The sequence below is a fragment of the Neovison vison genome, chromosome 13 (genome assembly GCF_020171115.1).
Source record: "Neovison vison isolate M4711 chromosome 13, ASM_NN_V1, whole genome shotgun sequence".
NCBI classification, from domain to species: Eukaryota; Metazoa; Chordata; class Mammalia; order Carnivora; family Mustelidae; genus Neogale; species Neogale vison.
Genome location: NC_058103.1, coordinates 96,257,143 through 96,276,305, shown reverse-complemented (window position 1 = coordinate 96,276,305; position 19,163 = coordinate 96,257,143). Strand labels below are relative to the sequence as shown.

Below are 19,163 nucleotides of genomic sequence, written 5' to 3'. Positions count from 1 at the left end.
ATTATTTTGGGGGTTTGGGACCACTCAAAGAATTTTCCATAATAATTAATGATAATTGTTTCTTCCCTTTATTCACTTCAGCTTAGGAAAGATTTCATAAGACTTCTCCTTTCGGAAACAGGTGTTGGGGGGGGGCACCTGTAGTCTTATCAGCCATGCAAGTTGAGTATGGAGGAATACGGATGAACCGGAGAGTGAGTAGGATTGGCTCTATGTTTAAACGCCCGAGCTGCTCAGGAGCTTTTCCAGTACTTGTCAGAATAACCTCCATTAGCAGTATCCTGGTTGGGGCAAAGTTGTGACTAGTCTAAAAACGGTCTCATCTTGTCAGACAAAGTAATTAAAATATCCCTATACTTAATCGGGTCAAGAAATTGAGTAAAACATGAGATATCTTTGTAGTGGTAGATCCAGACTCATCAAAGAGGTAAATTCATAACAGGGATGAGGAGTGGGAAGGTGGAGTCTGCAGGGCAGGTTCCTGGAGAAGCCAGGCTTGGGTTTGGCTCCAGAAGTGACTCCAGCGAGAAAGGCTGGGTAGCCTTAACGTTTCAATCCATTTCGTACTTGTACATCTTTACTCCCAACTTTTTCCAGGTGTCTGCAGCCTGCCTAAGCACCACCGACCTCCCTCCTTTCGCAGCTCCGTCCCAGCTCTGACACTTTCACTGCCCGCTCCTTCAACCACGCCCCCGGCTTCTGGACCAAAGTTCGGACCAATACAGTTGCACCCACAGGTCACAGGACCAGAGAGGCCAGCCAATGGCAGACCAACTGTAACCGCAAAGAGGAGATGTCTTTTTGTGGCATCTTTGGGCCAATAAGGAGCAATGATTCCGCGCCCACTGTGGGCGCGTAACAGAGGACGCGCGGCTTCCTGAAACACGTGACCAGCCCGCTGAAGCCGCCTAGCCCCACCTCCTGGTCTGGAGGTAACGCGATGGCCACGCTTCCAATGGCTCGCAGAACCTCTCGTCACGTGCAGTTTTTGCAGGCCCAGCGGCCTCCGGGAGGTCATGTGACAGTTGACGTTGCCGCGGCGCTCCCCAATGGGAAAAAAGAGCTGCCTTGGCAGGACCAAGAATTGATTTGTGGCCACGAATAACAGCACGGCCGGGGCGGGGATAGCCTATCACGTGCTTGCGGGACGGAATCGGGCGGGGTGGGCCACTGGTTGCGGGGCGAGCTGGGCGCGAGGCGCGCAGGCGCCCTGGGGACCCGGTAGCGGCGGCGGCGGTGGCTGCGGAGACGGCAGCGGCGGAGAGAGCCGGATCCTTGTCCGAAGCAGGAGGCGGTGGCGGCGGCGGCCATGGCGGCAGACGGAGAGCGATCCCCGCTGCTCTCCGAGCCCATCGACGGTGGCGCCGGCGGCAACGGATTAGTGGGGCCGGGCGGGACTGGGGCTGGGCCCGGGGGAGGCCTGACCCCTTCCGCACCACCGTACGGAGCCGGTAAACATGCCCCGCCCCAGGGTAAGCCGGGGCGGGTCCGAGGTGTTCCCGGGGGGTACTCTTGAGCCGAAGGAGGGGGCGGGGCCTGGGGCGGAGGCGGGGCCCCAGCGCCAGGTGCGGAGCAGTTGCACCTGTGACTGACTGGGTGAAGCTGTCTTTCTTTCGCAATTGCCACGGAGCTTGGGAAAGGAAGGGGCTTCTAGGGAAGCACGGATTATAAGAAGCCCGCCGAGCTAGGTCAGCAGGGTTGCGGACGAAAAAGAGTTCCTTGACCCTTTGGAGCATCAGTGAGGTGTCTGCAAGTGATGCCACCCTCCTTTTTACTTTCCTCTTCAGCATTTCCCCCGTTCCCTGAGGGACACCCCGCCGTGTTGCCTGGGGAGGACCCGCCCCCCTACTCCCCTCTGACCAGCCCGGACAGTGGGAGTGCCCCTATGATCACCTGCCGAGTCTGCCAGTCTCTCATCAACGTGGAAGGCAAGATGCATCAGCATGTAGTCAAATGCGGCGTCTGCAATGAAGCCACTGTGAGTTATACATATCTATGAAATGGGCCCTGTTTCCTAGATCCGCTTTCTGATCCCTTGATTCTAGACCCTGACCTTCAGGTGTTAGCCAAGTGCTAGTCATGAAACCCCGGTTTCAGTTCCAGGAATCTCACACTGTCAATTCCCCAGAAGCCACTCACTGAAGATAATGTTTACCATCGTGTACCTTCATACCTGTCCTGGATACTTAAGCCTAGTCTTTATTTGTGAATCTCATGTTATAATTTCATCTGTCTGTCCTGGCTAAAATCTTATTTCTCTGATCTCTCCTCAGAAGGTGTTTTTGGAGGAAATGGAAGGGATTGGAATTAGAGGTTTGCTTACCGATATCCTCATTATTCTCTAGCCAATCAAGAATGCACCTCCAGGGAAAAAATATGTTCGTTGCCCCTGTAACTGTCTCCTTATCTGCAAAGTGACTTCCCAGCGGATTGCCTGCCCTCGGCCTTACTGGTAAGAGACATAAAGTGGAGAAGGGCATCAGTGGGAAAAATTGGAAAGCCGTAAAAAGGATGAATGTTTGCAGAGAACCTTAAGTTGAAAGAGCCTCGTGTTTATTTAGAAAGAGGAAAACACTGCGGACTGTTGTATCTTTTAGAATATTATAGCCATCTTTCACATCTGACAATAAAAAGATTGGGGTGAAATGGTGTCTTATAGGAAATAGTCTAGTGGGCTGGGTGAATTATCATGAGATAAAAGAGAAATTAGAGATCTGAAGTTTAAATTGTGTTATTCCTCAATTCCCTGGGGATAGGGTTGGGGTGGTGTGGGGTATAGTACACGTACAGAGAAGTAGAGGAACTTAGGCCGGGAGTGGAGGGTGTGGAGGAGGGATAGTGTGGGGATCTTTAGGATTAAAAGTTATTTAAACAGTCATTTTCTTCTTTACAGCAAAAGAATCATCAACCTGGGGCCTGTGCATCCAGGACCTCTGAGTCCGGAACCACAACCTATGGGTGTCAGGGTTATCTGTGGACATTGCAAGAATACTTTCCTGGTGAGGAGGAATATTGGGAAGTCTTGGAAAGGAGGGGGAGAAACAGAAGTAATCATGAATGTATTTCTGAGTTATGATAATTAATCCTAAAAAGGCTTGTTCTAAATTCCTTCTGTTCATTTCCTACCCTCCCCTGCCCCAAGGCCTTCATCGGACATGGCCCTGCTTCTATTAATTGGTTCTCCCCTTTTTGTTTTCCGTAGTGGACAGAATTCACAGACCGAACCTTGGCCCGTTGCCCTCACTGCAGGAAAGTGTAAGTGATTGGAGAGTGGCATTGTTGAGTGAGTAATTGTTGATATGTGTGGGAAAATCTGCAGGGCCTTTGCTTATATCCATTTGTTTGCTTCCCCACAGGTCATCTATTGGGCGCAGATATCCACGAAAGAGATGTATCTGCTGCTTCTTGCTTGGCTTACTCTTGGCCGTCACTGCTACTGGCCTTGCTGTGAGTAATCTTGATCCAGCCCCTCTCAGTCTTCAGCCTCATCTCCATAGCCTAAGATTTGGGAAATGGCTACCTTAAAAACAGTGGAAGATTAACTGAGGGGGTTTTGTTTTAATGTGTAGGTGAACTGAACTTGAAGGTAATTGATAATCTTCCTTGTTACTGTAGGAGTAAAAATCAGCCATCTTCTTTATGCAGAAGATAGGGCAGTGGAGAATTGGGTTAAATTAAAGAGCTGTTGTAAGGAAACCTGGCTCACCGGTCAGAAAAACTGACAGATGTCTGGGATTGTATAACTTATGTACCTGCCTAGGGGAAGGGAGCAGAACAACTGGCTAAGAAGGTCCCTGAAGATGGATACACATGGATAGGGAACCAGGGATTGAAGCTCCCAGCCCGTTACTACGATTTCTAGAAAATGTTAAGAGATCAACAGTAACCCCATCTTCCTTGTTCATCAGTTTGGCACATGGAAGCATGCACGGAGATATGGAGGCATCTATGCAGCCTGGGCATTTGTCATCCTGTTGGCTGTGCTGTGTTTGGGCCGGGCCCTCTATTGGGCCTGTATGAAGGTCAGCCACCCTGTCCAGAACTTCTCCTGAGCTTCATGACAACCCACAGACTGTGCCTGGCCCCTCCCTGGTGGGGACAGTGACACTACAGAGGGAACCGTGGTAAAAGGCTCCCTCGGCTTCTGTAAAGGGAGCCAAGCAGCTGCCTTCCTTTTCCCTGGGGAGAGGTAGGAAGGAACCAGGCCCTCACCTAGGTTTGGAGGGGTAGAGAAGACCACTGCTGGCCATCTGCTTTCCTCCAAGGGCTGCTGTGTTTAGGGTGAAATAGACAGAATGTTGCCCCTAAACCTGGGTCCTAGAAGAGGGTTCTAGCCTTGTCCTTCCTAATATGCTCCCTGAGAGCCATTCCTGTCCCTTAAACATTCCAGGGCAGGGTGGGGGTGGGTAGCCCTGGGGGTTCCCTCCCTCTTGTGCACCATTAGGACCTTGCTGCTGCTATTGCACTTCACCAGGGGCTGGCTCTGGCCTCAGTACCCTCAGTCTCCTCTCCCCCCATTCCGTGTCCTGGGGGGGTGGGGTCAGCCGCTGCTCTGTACAGAACCACAGGAACTGATGTGTATATAACTATTTAATGTGGGGTATGTTCCCCTAGTCCTGTATTTCCCTTAATTCCTCCTTCCAACCTTACCCCCTAGTTGGAGTATTTAACTGGGCTGGGTAGGGTTGCTCTGTCTTGGGGGAGGCTAGGGATTCATCCTGTGCTTGTAAATAAATACGGTCATGACTATCCTTTTCTAGTTGTTTATCTTTATATGTAAAAAACGAGGGGAATTTGTAGCCCCACGAAGGGGTAGAATACAAAGACAGCAAGGCTGAAACTATGGCTCTTTATTTTCATGTGGACAGTTCAAAGGAAGTCATCAGTAGCTTTTTTTAATGTAAAAAATATTGGGGGGTTTAAAGAAAAGCATCAGTAGTAGGCTGGTTGAAGGATTTGTATTGTTAGAAGGGAAATACAGTGCACATATTTCTAGAGAGCAGTTTTTAAAGATGTTTTGGGGAGGTTAAGTTTTAAAGCTAAATTGGGGGGCTTATTTCCCAGGTTTAAAGTAATTTAGGGATGGTGTCACAGTGCTAAGTATAGGGTGATAGGACAGTGGTCACTACCCAGGGCCTTGGAACGGATCTTGCTGTCACACAATGCAGGTAACAGAGAGTGAGACAACAAAAAGTAATCAAGGCGCCAACCGACATTTTTGGATCGAGCATTCATCATATAGGTCCAAAAGGTATAGGCATAGGCTGTGTTGGGGTAGAGGTGCCGGAAACTGTCAGCCAGTGGCACGGCCTGTAGTAATTCCCCAAAGCCTTGACGCTCTTGTGGAGTGAAGCCAGCATTCTTTTTGTTTCCCTTGGGGTTGCGAAGGTCGATTTCTTCATGAGCCACATTGAGGTCCCCACATAGCACAAGGGGCTTGCGGGAAGCCAAACCCTTCAGGAATTTGCGAAAGGCTTCATCCCAGCGCTGCCGGTACTCCAAGCGTACCAGACCTCGGCCTGCATTAGGTACATAGGCTGTTACCAGCACAAATGCATCAAATTCAGCCACGATCACTCGGCCTTCCTGATCATGTTCCTCTTCACCTACAGAAATGATGAAACAAAATCAGTATAAAAAAGTTTAAGAAGGGGCCTCTGGGTAGCTCAGTTGTTAAGCATCCGCTTTCAGCTCAGGTCATGATCTCAGCATCCTGGGACTGAGCCCCATGTTGGTCTCCCTGCTCAGCAGGAAGCCTACTTCTCCCTCTCTTCACTCCCCCTGCTTGTGTTCCCTCTATTGCCGTCAAATAAACAAAATCTTAAAAAAAAAAAAAAGTGTAAGAAAAGGAAAAGCAAAGAAAATAATTCACATTAGGGGCTGGGATAGGGTATTAGCCGTTGGATTGTAAGAGCTCAGGGATTAGGAATGAACAGGGTCTCACCAATGCCATAGGAGACTTTCAGGGGGCACTGGCGGGAAAGCAGGCCCACACCACTGTACCCCTCCTTGTCTGAAGGAGCTGACCAGTACTGATGGGATAGTCCAGGTAACTCTTGAAGTTCAACTGGTAGTTTGTTCTCTGAACATTTGGTCTCTTGGAGGCAGAGGATATCTGGGGCTTCTTCCTTTACCCACTGTGAGTGAAATGAAAAGTAGAAAAAGGACTATCAATTCAGACATTCACTGAAGACTCTGTGCCAAGTACTAGAACTACACTGCTTAGACACAATCACTATGCTTAAGAGTCTAATAAGAACGTGGCACCTAGGTGGCTCAGTTAAACATCTGCCTTAAGCTCAGGTCATGATTTCAGGGTCCTGGGATGAGCCCAGGGTTGGGCTCCTTGCTCAGTGGGGTGTCTGCTTCTCCCTCTCCATTTGCCCCCCCCAACCCTTTGTGCACTCTAATAAAATATTTAAAGAAAAAGTTTAGTAACAGCTAAATTCTATAACTGGCAACTAAAAGAAAAAATGAGATTACATGCAATGCTGAAGAGATGGTATTTCTTTCATAGGCAATGGATAGCCAAGTTAAGATTTTTAGGCATATTTTTAAGATTTAAACTCCAGGCCACAGGTGGGGCTCCAACTCACGACGCCCCAAATCAACCAGCGAGGCACTACTAAACCGTAATTTAAATGGAAGACCTACTGGAGATGAAATGAAGCAAGTCCAAAAACAAGGTGCATGGCAAAGAGATGAAGCCACTAATTAAAACAATAGAAATGGAGTTGAAAAATTGGACATTTCTCAGAAATACAGTAGTTCTATAACTTGGTGAAGCTCCTCCTTTTAACTTTCACCAAAAAAAATCTACACACAAAGGGAAAATAAAACCTACACTTTGGGATTAAAATGTTAAGGTGATTAAATCCCAAGATCATTCAATACGAAATGAATTTCCCTGAATTTCACTCACATCTAAACCTTTCTTCTTAATCCAGGCTCGAAGCCCATCCACATTCCAGGAGCAGATCTTGAGGGTGGCCGATTTACCATTGGGCGAGGTTTTCTGATCTGGGGGGTCCTCATACAAGACTGGCCCCTCTCCTGCCTCTTTTTCGTTTTTCTTTGCTCCCGCCTTACTTTTCTTGGCTTCTGGCTCTATAAAATAAGTAATACACAATGATAAAAAGTTGACAAAAAGCAACTTCGATCCGCTTTACTATAGACCCACTGAGAATTGTTACGACTTCTTTACAATCTGCAAGAACACACTGAGTACGTTCCCACTTCCCGTTCACTGAAGGAATCAGAAACCCCCACGGCAGCCTCTAGGGATAAGGGATCATTTTGTTCTCTTACCAATCTTGGGTTCTTCCCCGTCTTCTACCACGGCTCCCTTTTTCCCACGCTTCGGCATCGCTGTAACGAAAGCCTTTCTGAACCAGTACCACGTCGCCCACCGAAGCAGTATTTTTACCGTGTTCCCTGCAGACAGGAAGAGGTCGTGAAGTCAGCTAAGGTTTGGGAAAAGACTCCTCCCTCGGGCGCCCCCGCACTAGGTACCGCCTCTCAAACCATATTATCTCTGAATCCTTTCCCCGCCTCCAGGCACCACAGGCCCTTCAGCCCCTCACCCACAAGACTAGATCATTTTAGGATGCCTTGTGCAGTCCTCGTGAGATCCGCCCTCCGGCCAATCGAGGGCCTTAATTCAGGGTTTTGATTTAGGCTTGCGGATCAGAGTCCGGGAAGCCCCTCTGCTCGGCAAACAAGAGCAACCCAGTATCTGACCTGCTCCGATCCCAGCCTGGCTCCTCCTTACCCGAGCACAAAGAGTCTCGCACGCTGTGCCCCCACGTGGGTAAGGGGAATGGTCACGTGACCCGGGGAGCACCGCCTCAAGCAGAGGAGCGCGTGTGGCTGGTCGTCTGGGGCCATGTGACAGAGAGGCTCGGCCTTTCCCGCTCCCCGCCTCCAAGTCTCCCAGGGACTGAAGGCCCCAGCCTTTCATTCTAGGGCTGTTTATGGTGTGCCAGATGCACGACTCGTTCTACCACCCCGACCGAAGACTCCCAGTGCTGGGCAAGAGCGGGAAAAAAATTGGTGGAGGTGTCTGGGCTGGACCACGGGAGAGAAGTAAAGGAATGGCTAAGAATGTAAGGAGCAGATGCCGGCTCAGCTCCCTGGCAGTTAGGAGGACAGATCCTTGAAGGGGCCTTGATGGGTCGCCGGGACGACGGGGGTGGGGCTGGCGCGGGCGTGCGAGCCTTGGAGCCCTTTGGGGCCCGTCTCGGTGCGCGCTTCTGCCTGGCACCTGGCGTTTTGAGTCTTCCTGCGCGCTCCGGAATCCGCGGCGCGGCGCGGCGCGGCCTGGTGAGGGCCCTGCGGCTCCTGTGGTAGCCAGCCCTGCCGGCGTTTTCTCTCAGTCTCCGCCATGCCGGCGGTGCTAGGGTTTGAAGGCAGCGCTAACAAGATTGGCGTGGGAGTGGTCCGGGATGGCGCGGTGCTGGCGAATCCGCGGCGGACTTACGTCACGCCTCCCGGCACCGGTGCGTGTGGGGGGGTGGGCTTAGAGTTCGCCGCGCGCTCCTCGGCCCGGCAGCACCTTCCATCTGAGCGCTGGCTAGCAAAGTAGGGCGTGGGGCGCATTGTCCGCTTGTAGAGGTTTTTGCTCCGAATCTCTGAGATTATGTGACAGAATAAACATGACAGACTGATCGTTAGAAGAGTCACAGGCACTTGGACCTGTATCTTCTGGGTTTCTTTTGCTTTTATTGAGTGCTTTTTATATACTAATCGTCAGCTGGGTGCTAGATACAAGTGTAGATATTAGGAACCGCTATGGAGTTGGACCTAAGAACCAAACTTTACAGTATGATGAACAGTATAGTAATAGTTGCAATCAGAATTATCTAGAATGAGGAGTGTAGAGACTTCCACCTTGGGTGTTAGACAGGAACAGTAATATTCGTGTTCAGTATTTGGTTTGGGGCTTATGTTCCTGGCTCTTTAAATGGAAATAATAATATCTGCATTATTGGGTCTTGAGAAATAAGTGAAATTACTAAATATGTTACAGCTCATCTAACAAATGTTATTTCTAAGTTATTATGTTGTAATTTTTTTAAGATTTTATTTATTCATGTGAGAGAGAGAAAGTGAGAGAGCATGAGAGGAGAGAAGGCCAGAGAGAGAAACAGACTCCCCGCAGTGTTGGGAGCCCTATGTGGGACTCCATTCCGGGGCTCCAGGATCATGAACTGAGCCAAAGGCAGTTGCCTGAAGCCACCCAGGCGCCCCTCTTATATTGTATTTTATCCACCATCCCTTAAAACTCCTGCATATAAAGGAGAAGGCAACTGACTTGCATATACCTGCAAAGCCTCTTTGAAATGATGTTGTGGTGGGTTACTTGTTAGAAAGTACGTATCTTGTGTTTAGTCATCACTCCTTTAGGCATTTTGGCACCAGGATTACAAATGTAAATAGCCACTGCTTTACGATGCTCATGGTTAAACTAGGGAAACTACAAATAATTATAATGCTCTAATTGTTTATATGTCTAATGTGGTATTTAGAGTATAAAGATGTGATTGTGCATGGGGTTTGTAGGGCCACAGAGAAGATCACCAAAGGGTGAAGTGAAAAGTAGCTTTCACTTGAATTGAGTCCTAAAGGCTGAGTAGGAGTTGGGTATGAAGAAGGGCATTTCTGGAGAGCTGGTCAGCCTAGCTGAACAGGCTAGAAAGAGTGTATCTGAAAACCTGGAAGACAAGATGCTTGAGGAGAGTGAAAGGGACTCTTCCTACACTGTGTAAATGTTAAAAACAAAACAAAACAGTCAGTTGTTTTGCCAGTAAAATGGGTTTATTTAGGAATAGTAGAGAATTGCAGTTTGGATCAGGGAATCTATAGCAAAACCATAGGCAAGTCTACCTGCCTTTGCTGTAGTAAAACCCTGTGATCTCTGACCTGTGTCCATCTCCTAGGATTCCTTCCGGGTGATACTGCTAGGCATCACCGAGCTGTTATCCTGGACCTGCTACAGGAGGCACTGACAGAGGCTGGATTAACCTCCCAGGATATTGATTGCATTGCCTACACCAAAGGTATAGCTGGGATAGTGGTTGACAATGGAAGAATATACCTGGAGCCTGGCTAGGTTAGAATAGCCCACTGCTCTCCTTTCCTACCACCACTACCCCTACCTCACCTCTTGCATCCCTTACTTTCCCCAGCTCTGTTTTTCCCAGTATCCATAGGATTCTAACTCTCATTTCTGTCTCCCTAGGCCCTGGCATGGGTGCCCCACTGGTTTCTGTGGCTGTTGTGGCCCGCACTGTGGCCCAGCTGTGGAATAAGCCATTGCTGGGCGTGAACCACTGTATAGGCCACATTGAGATGGGCCGCCTTATCACCGGAGCCACCAGCCCAACTGTGCTGTATGTCAGTGGAGGAAACACACAGGTATTTGGAATACTCTATCGTTCCCTCGTAATTTCTAAGGCACTGTGTCAGCAACTTTCATGTACTCAGTTTGGCACCTGCGAGAACAAAGCTGAACTCATCTGAACCTAAATTGTTATGCACTAGAAAACCCACAAGAAAGTTTGCAGTATTGCAGATTTGGACAGGATGATCACGATATTGGATGGCATTTATTTATTTAAAAGATTGTACTCATTTATTAGAGAGACGGAGTGAGAGCATGAGCAGGGGAGAGGGAGAAGCTGACGACTTCCCCCTGAACAGGGAGCTCAGTGCGGGGCTTGATCCAAGGACCTTGGGATCATGACCTGAGTGGAAAGCAGAAGCTTTAGTGACTGAGACACCCAGGTGCCCCTTACATGGTTTTTATATATGTGGTTATAAAGATAAGAAATTTCCAATTTAGAAAAAAAGAATAGTAAATATTGAAGCCTTCAAAGTAATGAAAGTATTTTTTCTTTTGTTAATCTGAAGCTTATTTTTTCTCTGTATCTTAGCAATTAAAACTAAGGGGCACTATGTGATTTGTTTCTTCACAATAATTTCATGTTTTGTTTTACTTGTAGTAAATAGAAGTTGTTAATCTAAGAGTGTGAAAACAGAAATAATTTAAAAAACATTTGATAAGTGGTAGAAGGCATTTTAAGTTTATAGGTGAAGCCAGAGTTGTTTGGAGTACCACACAAGACCCTTTTCGGTTGTGATAGGAGAACTCTAGTCTTTCTTTCCCACCGAACACCTGACAGGTTTATTTTCAGAAAAAGTGATCGTCCCCAGCTAATGAAAGGCTTAAAACTTTATTTTGTGACATAGTTATTTAGGATGAAGCACATATTCCTATAAAAATGATGTGGGAACTTTTACAGGTAGAGGACATATAGCTGGCAGGGGCTTGAAGGATGGCATACAAAATTAGGGACTTGGGGTGTGCACAGTAGCAATGGAGGCTTCCAAGAGTTACTGAAGAGAAGCAGTGATGGTTTTCTCTTCTTCCCTCTTGAAATGTGTTAAGGTGGGAAAACAGGGAAGATGATTGGGTAGGGAAGTAGACAACAGAAGTAGAAAGGCAGAATTTTTTTTTCCCCTTTCCCTTTTGTAGCCAGCCTTTTAACAGCAGATTACAATCTATATCAGAATGGAGGGAAATCCTTAGCAGCACCAGAAAGGGAAAGGACTTCTTATGGTCTTAAGGAAACACTGAATGTCAGAAATATACGTGTCAGTGGGTGGTAAATATTCTCTGGTAGAAGCTGGTCATATGTGAAGAATGAACATAAATTGATTGCCATGCTGAGTTGGGTGTGTTATTAGTGTGATCCAGTATAGGATTTTTGGAGGTATTCAACTCTGCCTTTTGTGTTGTTTCCAAATAACACTGCCCTGGTAGAATAGTCTAGAAGGACTCTGGTTCCGTGCCTCCAAGCCGGAAAGCCTGCTTAGTCCATAGTGTCAAGACTGCCTTTAAAGGATATATTGGGAACCTCCAAGCTAGAAAAATGTATTTGAAATGAGAATTGCTTCTGCCCTGACCTAGGGTGCCCTTTGTAGATTAGGAATCTGCTCTGGGAATCCTCAGGGTACATACAAACTTCTGAGATAAGAGCTATGAGAAAGTACCTATTCAGGGTTTGGGTGAGTTCTTTTGTTCCATTTTTTACTGGAAGCTGCAGCGGCCATGTTGATCCTCTGCTATGTTCTTCCCCAAAGCCAAATACTCCTCTTTACAGACTTGAGGTTTCATGGACATCCTCATCACCCTTAGGTGATTGCATATTCAGAACATCGTTACCGCATCTTTGGGGAAACCATCGATATTGCTGTGGGTAATTGTCTGGATCGTTTTGCTCGAGTGCTGAAGGTAAGCCACTGGGGCTAGAGAAAACATAAGGTATGGATAAATTTCTGGGGAGCCATGGAAATGGAAGTAGGAAATAGTGAATTAGTTTCTTATGCTTTCTGAATATCTGATTCCTTCCTCTTTTACCTTCTGCTAGATTTCCAATGACCCCAGTCCAGGCTACAATATTGAACAGATGGCAAAGCGGTAAGGGAACATAAGAGGGAGAAGGCTGACTGGTGGGTCTTCCGGGATTTCCCTGTACATACAGTAAGGAGGTTTGGGAGCACTTTGGAGGTTGAGCAGCCAGCTGACTAAAGCCTTCGTGCCTCATACGCTCACTCCCACACAGAGGCAAGAAGCTAGTTGAGCTGCCATATACTGTGAAGGGGATGGACGTTTCATTCTCGGGGATACTGTCTTTCATTGAGGTGAGTGTGGGACAGGTGGAGAGAGAGCACTGCCATGCTTTTTAATGAGGCGTATCTGTTTTGCTCACCATTGTATTTCCTGTCTGTAGTGTAGTTCTGGTCTGTATTAATGATGCTGACTAAATTCATTAAGCAAATATTTATTAAACATCTGTGTGCCAGGCACTGTTCCAGGCAGTAGCAGTACAGCATAGAGCAAAATAAAAATCTCTTTGTACTTGGCACTTACTTGTCTTGGGGGGGGTGGTAGTGACAAAGAAACAAGTGGGGGCGGAAGATAATAACACAATAAAAAGGGTCAGATAATGATAAGCATTAGGGAGAAAGTTAAGCTGAGTAAGGGGTTGGGAGGGAAGGGGGTTCCAGGGCAGACATTTGTCATTATTGAATCCCGAATAAATGCTGCCCATTCCATAGCTCAGTGCCAGTGAAAGGCAAAGTGCGGTGTAGACATGCTGGTAAGTGGAATTGTAGTGAGACACAGTATCCTCCAGGCGCACTAATTTTTGCTCTCACGTCATCCCCAAACCATACTTCATTTATTTATTTATTTATTTTAATTACAGGATGTAGCCCAGCGGATGCTGGCCACAGGCGAGTGTACTCCTGAGGATTTATGTTTCTCTCTGCAGGTAATGGGATAAAATGCCGGGAGAGAAAGTTGGGTCTGGAGGAGCTTTTACGTAGTAGAACAGAACCAGGATCCCCTCTGTTGTTCTCACTTTATCTGTCTCCCACAGGAAACCGTGTTTGCAATGCTGGTAGAGATCACAGAGCGAGCCATGGCACATTGTGGCTCCCAGGAGGCCCTCATCGTGGGAGGTGTGGGGTGTATGTATCATTGAACTGTGCGCCTCTTTCCTGTTCTTGGACATTAGTGTCTTCCTCCTGCTAGTCTAAATCTCTTAAGGGTTTGGGAAAATTAGAAGTTTCTGCTTCCTAGCTTGCCCCCAAACCCCTACTTCATAATTGTAAGTAAACACACATGAGGTGTACAGCTTGGCCGTGCAGAAAGGGCTGCCTAACCCCTACCTCCTCACAGGTAATTTGAGGCTACAGGAAATGATGGAGACAATGTGCCAGGAACGTGGAGCCCGGCTTTTTGCCACAGATGAGAGGTAAAGGCCCTTTCCCTTTCTTGATTTTTTCTTTTTTTCCTCCAATTACTATGATTCTTCACCCTTGAATCCCAAATTTCATATCTTTTTTCTTCCTAGATTCTGCATTGACAATGGAGCCATGATTGCCCAGGCTGGCTGGGAGATGTTTCAGGCAGGACACAGGACCCCCCTTAGTGATTCTGGGATCACACAGAGGTGTGTATCCTCCTTGCAGGGGTAAATAGAATTATATGGGAGGTAGGCAAAAATCAGCAGGGAAGAGGGTCCAGAATCATGAGGGTAGAGAGGAATGGAAGCTTCTAAGGGATAGCTGTCCACCAGGTTTTCTGTGTTTTTTTTTTTTTTTTTTCCACAGGTATCGGACAGATGAAGTAGAAGTGACTTGGAGGGACTAACCAGGTTAACAGTATCAGAGTAGGTAGTGCCTAAGTGGAGCCTATGGGAACTTGGGCCTTAATCTCTGTCCTGACCTGAGTGTCCTGGCAAGGCTGCTATGGACTCCTGTCTCCCATCGTTTGAACCTCAGGTTGACTCAGCAATAAACTGTTTTTGGTTTTGTATGTTGGTAGTTGGCTTGTGTTAATCAAGAATGACACAGGGTTGGCACTGGATAAATTCTTGTTGGTGGGATGAGTGGGTAAGGAGGTAAGGGTCAGAGTAGAGCCTTGGCTGACTGTTCAGGGATGCTGCTTTGAAGTTAAAATGGAAGTTAAAAAATTTAAAATGAAGTTAAAAAAAAATTTTTTTTTTAAAGATTTCATTTGTTTATTTGACAGAGAGAGATCACAAGTCAGCAGAGAGGTAGGCAGAGAGAGAGGAGGAAGCAGGCTCGCTACTGAGCGGAGAGCCCGATGCGGGCCAGGCCTCGATCCCAGGACCATGAGACCATGAACCTGAGCTGAAGGCAGAGGCTTAACTTAACCCAGGCGCCCTGGAGGGGCCATCTTAGGTGCTCTTCTAACATCCTCTTAATAATAATAGTATCATTACTAATATTTTAGTGTCCTGCTTCATATCAACTGCTTTGTGTTTGTCATCTCGTTTAAATTCTTTGAGGTAGGTTCTTAGGACTTGCCTTAAAATACCCGGGAGCCAGGTCTCATTTTGTACTAATTTGTAACTAAAGAGCAAAACTGTTCTCCGTGCACTTATTCCTACAAACACCACACACTTCCAGGGGCAGGCCTGTAGGGGTGCCCTGGATCCCTCCCTCCCTGCCCCAGCTGCCAGAACTAATGTCATCGTGGGCTTTATCTTGTTTGTTAGTCACCATGAGAAGTCGCAAACTACCAAGGCACCTTCAGCTCTGCACTCTAATAACCATTACTCTCCATGCCTTTGGAACTAATAGCTCTTTGGAACTAATAGCTGGTTATTCGTAAAATTGCCTATATCCTCAAGCTCTCTTCTGAATGTTCTCTTTACATTCCTGTTCAGAGCCCCAGTTTCTCCTGAGGACTCCGCTTCTCCTACCGCCTCTAGTGGTGCTGTTTTTTCTCCCCCACATCCTTTGTACCACTGACCCTGGAGGTGGTGGTGGGGGTGTCCTCATTTTTCTTCATTCTCTGTTGTCTGTTCCCTCTCATCCCTACCACACCTTAGCTTTGAAACACATGTCATTTATTAGACTAGACCATGCCACAGCCACTCCTGTTAAATCTTGATTTTAGGTGTGCCTGGGTGGCTCAGTTGGTTAAGCATGTGCCTTCAGCTCAGGTTATGATCCCAGGGTCCTGGGATGGAGTCCCGAGCTGAGCTTCTGCTCAGCGGGAAGTCTGCTTCTCCCTCTTCTTCTGTCCCTCCCCATTACTCGTGCTCTCTCAAATAAATACATAAAATCTTTAAAAAAAAAAAATACCAAACCCAGATCTCGATTTTAGTACCTGTGTGGATCATCCTTCTAATTGCTCTGGTCTCAGCTCTGTGCTCCTCCCATGACCTGTCCCCCTGCCCCTCCTGTAACCACTCATTCCCTTGGTCCTAGTCTAGACCTGTAGCCCCACCATATCTCAATCTCAGACATCCCTCCTGTCTTTCCAGATCATTTCCTTTAGTGCACTGAGTCTAACAGGTCATCTCTTTACCAGGCCTTTGATTTTCCTTTCCACTGACCTCATCCCCTGTGTGTCTTCATTCCCCGCCTCCTGAACTCCAGTTATGAGCACTTCACTACAAATGCCTCACCTCTCTTGCCCTTCTTGCTTTTGTCACACTTCAACTCTTCACATACTTGATTCCTAGAGCCATGCAGCTGAAAGGGCTAGCGAAAAACAGCCAGGCTAACTCGTCTTGCTTTAAATGCATCATCCCGAAACTTAGGCCACCTCACAGTATACCCCAGTCCTTTCACTTGCCTTCTTTCCAGTAACCATTTTATACCTTCTGGCCCCTCAAATCTGTGTCTCCCTTGATTTTCACTCTTTGGCTCCTATTTTAGTGAGAAGATAGAAACTATCAGAACATTCATGAGCTCCCACCACTACATCCAACCACCTTCCAGTATTTATTCCAATGTACTCTGCTTTCCCTTCTGTTCCTGTATTAGCCGTATACTGTTAATACCTGTTACTGTAGGGGCGCCTGGGTGGCTCAGTGGGTTAAAGCCTCTGCCTTCGGCTAAAGTCATGATCCCAGGGCCCTGGGATCGAGCCCCACATCGGGCTCCTTGCTTGGCGGTGAGCCTGCTTCTCCTCTCTTTCTCTGCCTGCCTCTGCCTACTTGTGATCTCTGTCTGTCAAATAAATAAAATCTTTAAAAAAAAAAAATACTTGTTACTATATACTCAGTTGGGATTGATTTTGCTCCCCAGAGGACAATGGTTGTCACAATTGGGAGACAGGGCTACTGGGTAGAGACCGGGGATGCTGCAAAATACCCTGCAATGTACAGAACAGCTCCTCACACAAAGAATTCCCTAGGCTAAAATGTCATTGAGAATCCATGCTGAAACGAACTGTCCATGCTCCTGTCCCGATTACTTTGATGGTCCATCCCATCCTCTAGCCTTTCAGGACATCTCTCAGTTCTCTCTCGTTTTCTGTAGAGTCTGTATTTTCCTTTCTTCCTAGATCTTCCTCTCAGCACACAGTTATGCTTTCATTTTCCTCATCTGAAAACACATGATTGCCTCTTGCACCCATTTTCCCCTTTCAGTTGCTTCCCATTTTTCTGCTCCATTTTATAGCAAAACATCTTAAAAAGAGTTGTTTCCAGTTCTTCACAACCAACTCCCTATGAAAAAGTCCACTCCACCAAGGCTGTCTTTTTGTTTGTTTTTATTTTTTTATAAGATTGTATTTATTTGCAAGGGACGGGGAGAGAGAGGGAGCACGAGCACACACGTGTGTACTTGAGTTGGGGGAGGGGCAGAGGGAGAAGGAGAAGCAACTCCCTGCTGAGCAGGGGCTTGATCCCAGGAACCAGAGATCATGACCTGAGCCAACCAGGCGTCCCCACCAATGGCTGTTATGATGGCCACCAGTGACTTCACATAGCTAACTTTAATGGCCTATTCAGCTTCATCCCATGTAGGCTATCAGCAGCTTTTGACACTCCCTCCCAAGTAAAGAAAAAACATTTTCTTTACTGGGCTTTAGGACACATTCTCTGGTTTGCCTCCTAGCTTACTGACTGCTCTTTGTTTGTCTCCTTTGATGGTTTCTCCTCATTTTCACAAGCTAATAACTCTAGGGTTCAGTCCTTGGACTGCTTCTGTACACACATACCTTCAGTGATTTTGTCCAGTCTTCTACATTAAAATCATTTCAATGTGGGTGACTCCCAATTTTTTAGCCCCAACCTGAACTTCTGTTCTGAATATTTAGCTGCCAATTGGCATTTCAACTTGGATGCTTGATATCTCAAATTTAACACCCACAAAACTGAACTTATTTTCCTCCCCATCTTCTTGCTGCTGACTTCGACAACCCCATCCTTCTAGTTCATATCAAAGTGCCCTGGTGTTACTTGGCACCTGTTTTTCATCTCCTCCAGTTCATCAGATCACACTGACTTTACGTTCAGAATATATCCAGAATCCTGTTTCTTCTTACTTCCATTGCTCCCACCGTAGACCAAGCCAGAATTCTCTGTCTCTGATGTGGCAGTAGCTGGTGTATCTGCTTCTACCACTGTCCACTTAAACTCCATTTTCAACACAGCACCCACAGTGAATGGTATTACCGTAAAAGCCAGATTATGTTACTCTGCTGCTCAAAACCCTCTGTGTCTTCCTGTATTGCAGTAAAAGCTAGAGTCCTTCAAAGGTCTGTTACACCTTCCATGATCTGCCCTGCATCTCCCCACTTACTTCTTTGACCTCATTTCCTGCTATTCACCTTGTTCATTCTGTTCCAGCAATAGTGGCCTTTTTGTTTTTCCTTAAACACTGAAGATCTGCCAGCCCCTCAAGGGTCTTAATTCTTTTTTTTTTTTAATTAACATATAGTGTATTACTTGCCCCAGGGGTACAGGTCTGTGAATCGTCAGGCTTACACATTTCACAGCACTCACCATAGAACATACCCTCCCCAACGTCCCTCACCCAACCACCCTCTCCATACCACCCTCCCCACCCCCAGCCAACCCTCAGTTTGTTCTGTGAGTCTCTTATGGTTTGTCTCCCTCCTGATTCCATCTTGTTTCATTTTTTCCTTCTCTACCCCCAAACCCCGCACTTTGCCTCTCAAATTCCTCATATCAGGGAGATCATAAGATAATTGTCTTTCTCGGGGCACCTGGGTGGCTCAGTGGGTTAAAGCCTCTGCCTTTGGCTCAGGTCATGACCCCAGGGTCCTGGGATTGAGCCCAGGGAACCTGCTTCCTCCTCTCTCTGCCTGCCTCTCTGCCTACTTGTGATCTCTGTCTGTCAAATAAATAAATAAAAATCTTTTTTAGAAAAAGTTGTTTAAAAAAAAATAATTGTCTTTCTCTGATTGACTTATTTCGCTCAACAGAATACCCTCTAGTTCATCCACATTGTTGCAAATGGTAAGATTTCATTTCTTTTGATGGCTACATAGTATTCCATTGTGTATATATATCACATCTTCTTTATCCATTCATCTGTTGATGGACATATAGGTTTTTTTCTATAGTTTGGCTATTGTGGACATTGCTATTATAAATGTTCAGGTGCACGTGCCCTCAGGGTCTTCATTCTTGTTGCTCCCTCTGCTCAAGAACTCTTCCTCAGCTAGAGCTTGTTCCATTAGTCCATAATCTTTAAGTCTTTGCTCTATGTTTTTTCTTTCTTTAGTGGGAACTTTCTGACAATCCTACTTAAAATTACACTCCTCCAGCACTTTTTAGCCCCCTTCCTGTTTTATTTCTCTTCAT

The 19,163-nt window shown here is 46.8% G+C and overlaps 3 protein-coding genes across 5 annotated transcripts; 2 read left to right on the top strand and 1 right to left on the bottom strand.

Annotated features, from left to right (window-relative positions):
- The first annotated feature begins 1,174 nt into the window (after positions 1 to 1,174).
- Positions 1,175 to 4,751, top strand: PIP4P1 (phosphatidylinositol-4,5-bisphosphate 4-phosphatase 1). Of its 2 annotated transcripts, none has more exons than XM_044230304.1 (7): positions 1,175 to 1,472; positions 1,788 to 1,978; positions 2,346 to 2,452; positions 2,894 to 2,999; positions 3,203 to 3,255; positions 3,357 to 3,447; positions 3,909 to 4,751. In XM_044230304.1, the coding sequence occupies exons 1-7, from the start codon at positions 1,310 to 1,312 to the stop codon at positions 4,050 to 4,052; spliced, it is 855 nt and encodes a 284-aa protein (XP_044086239.1). In that variant the 5' UTR covers positions 1,175 to 1,309; the 3' UTR covers positions 4,053 to 4,751. The 2 variants fall into 2 exon arrangements, with proteins under 2 accessions (XP_044086239.1, XP_044086240.1); XM_044230305.1 differs by having other exon boundaries at positions 1,176 to 1,451.
- Positions 4,752 to 4,835: 84 nt separating this feature from the next.
- Positions 4,836 to 7,820, bottom strand: APEX1 (apurinic/apyrimidinic endodeoxyribonuclease 1). Of its 2 annotated transcripts, none has more exons than XM_044230302.1 (5): positions 7,772 to 7,820; positions 7,309 to 7,434; positions 6,923 to 7,107; positions 5,945 to 6,137; positions 4,836 to 5,606 (listed from the first exon to the last, which is right to left on the bottom strand). In XM_044230302.1, the coding sequence occupies exons 2-5, from the start codon at positions 7,364 to 7,366 to the stop codon at positions 5,089 to 5,091; spliced, it is 954 nt and encodes a 317-aa protein (XP_044086237.1). In that variant the 5' UTR covers positions 7,367 to 7,434; positions 7,772 to 7,820; the 3' UTR covers positions 4,836 to 5,088. The 2 variants fall into 2 exon arrangements, with proteins under 2 accessions (XP_044086237.1, XP_044086236.1); XM_044230301.1 differs by having other exon boundaries at positions 7,741 to 7,809.
- Positions 7,821 to 8,209: 389 nt separating this feature from the next.
- Positions 8,210 to 14,386, top strand: LOC122893644 (O-sialoglycoprotein endopeptidase). The gene is made up of 11 exons (XM_044230798.1): positions 8,210 to 8,498; positions 9,939 to 10,058; positions 10,241 to 10,416; positions 12,200 to 12,295; positions 12,432 to 12,481; positions 12,627 to 12,705; positions 13,272 to 13,337; positions 13,446 to 13,536; positions 13,748 to 13,823; positions 13,923 to 14,021; positions 14,182 to 14,386. The coding sequence occupies exons 1-11, from the start codon at positions 8,384 to 8,386 to the stop codon at positions 14,219 to 14,221; spliced, it is 1,008 nt and encodes a 335-aa protein (XP_044086733.1). The 5' UTR covers positions 8,210 to 8,383; the 3' UTR covers positions 14,222 to 14,386.
- The last annotated feature ends 4,777 nt before the right edge of the window (positions 14,387 to 19,163 follow it).

Bases quoted from the DNA above. Each gene is read 5' to 3' on its own strand.
- PIP4P1 (XM_044230304.1), top strand. From the start codon at position 1,310: ATGGCGGCAGACGGAGAGCGATCCCCGCTGCTCTCCGAGCCCATCGAC. The intron at 1,979-2,345 runs GTGAGTTATACA...ATTATTCTCTAG, and splicing joins GCGTCTGCAATGAAGCCACT to CCAATCAAGAATGCACCTCC. The intron at 3,256-3,356 runs GTAAGTGATTGG...GCTTCCCCACAG, and splicing joins TGCCCTCACTGCAGGAAAGT to GTCATCTATTGGGCGCAGAT.
- APEX1 (XM_044230302.1), bottom strand. From the start codon at position 7,366: ATGCCGAAGCGTGGGAAAAAGGGAGCCGTGGTAGAAGACGGGGAAGAA. The intron at 6,138-6,922 runs GTGAGTGAAATT...TTTCACTCACAG, and splicing joins TTAAGAAGAAAGGTTTAGAT to TGGGTAAAGGAAGAAGCCCC. The intron at 5,607-5,944 runs GTGAGACCCTGT...TCATTTCTGTAG, and splicing joins GAAAGTCTCCTATGGCATTG to GTGAAGAGGAACATGATCAG.
- LOC122893644 (XM_044230798.1), top strand. From the start codon at position 8,384: ATGCCGGCGGTGCTAGGGTTTGAAGGCAGCGCTAACAAGATTGGCGTG. The intron at 12,482-12,626 runs GTAAGGGAACAT...ACTCCCACACAG, and splicing joins ATTGAACAGATGGCAAAGCG to AGGCAAGAAGCTAGTTGAGC. The intron at 12,706-13,271 runs GTGAGTGTGGGA...TTTTAATTACAG, and splicing joins GGATACTGTCTTTCATTGAG to GATGTAGCCCAGCGGATGCT.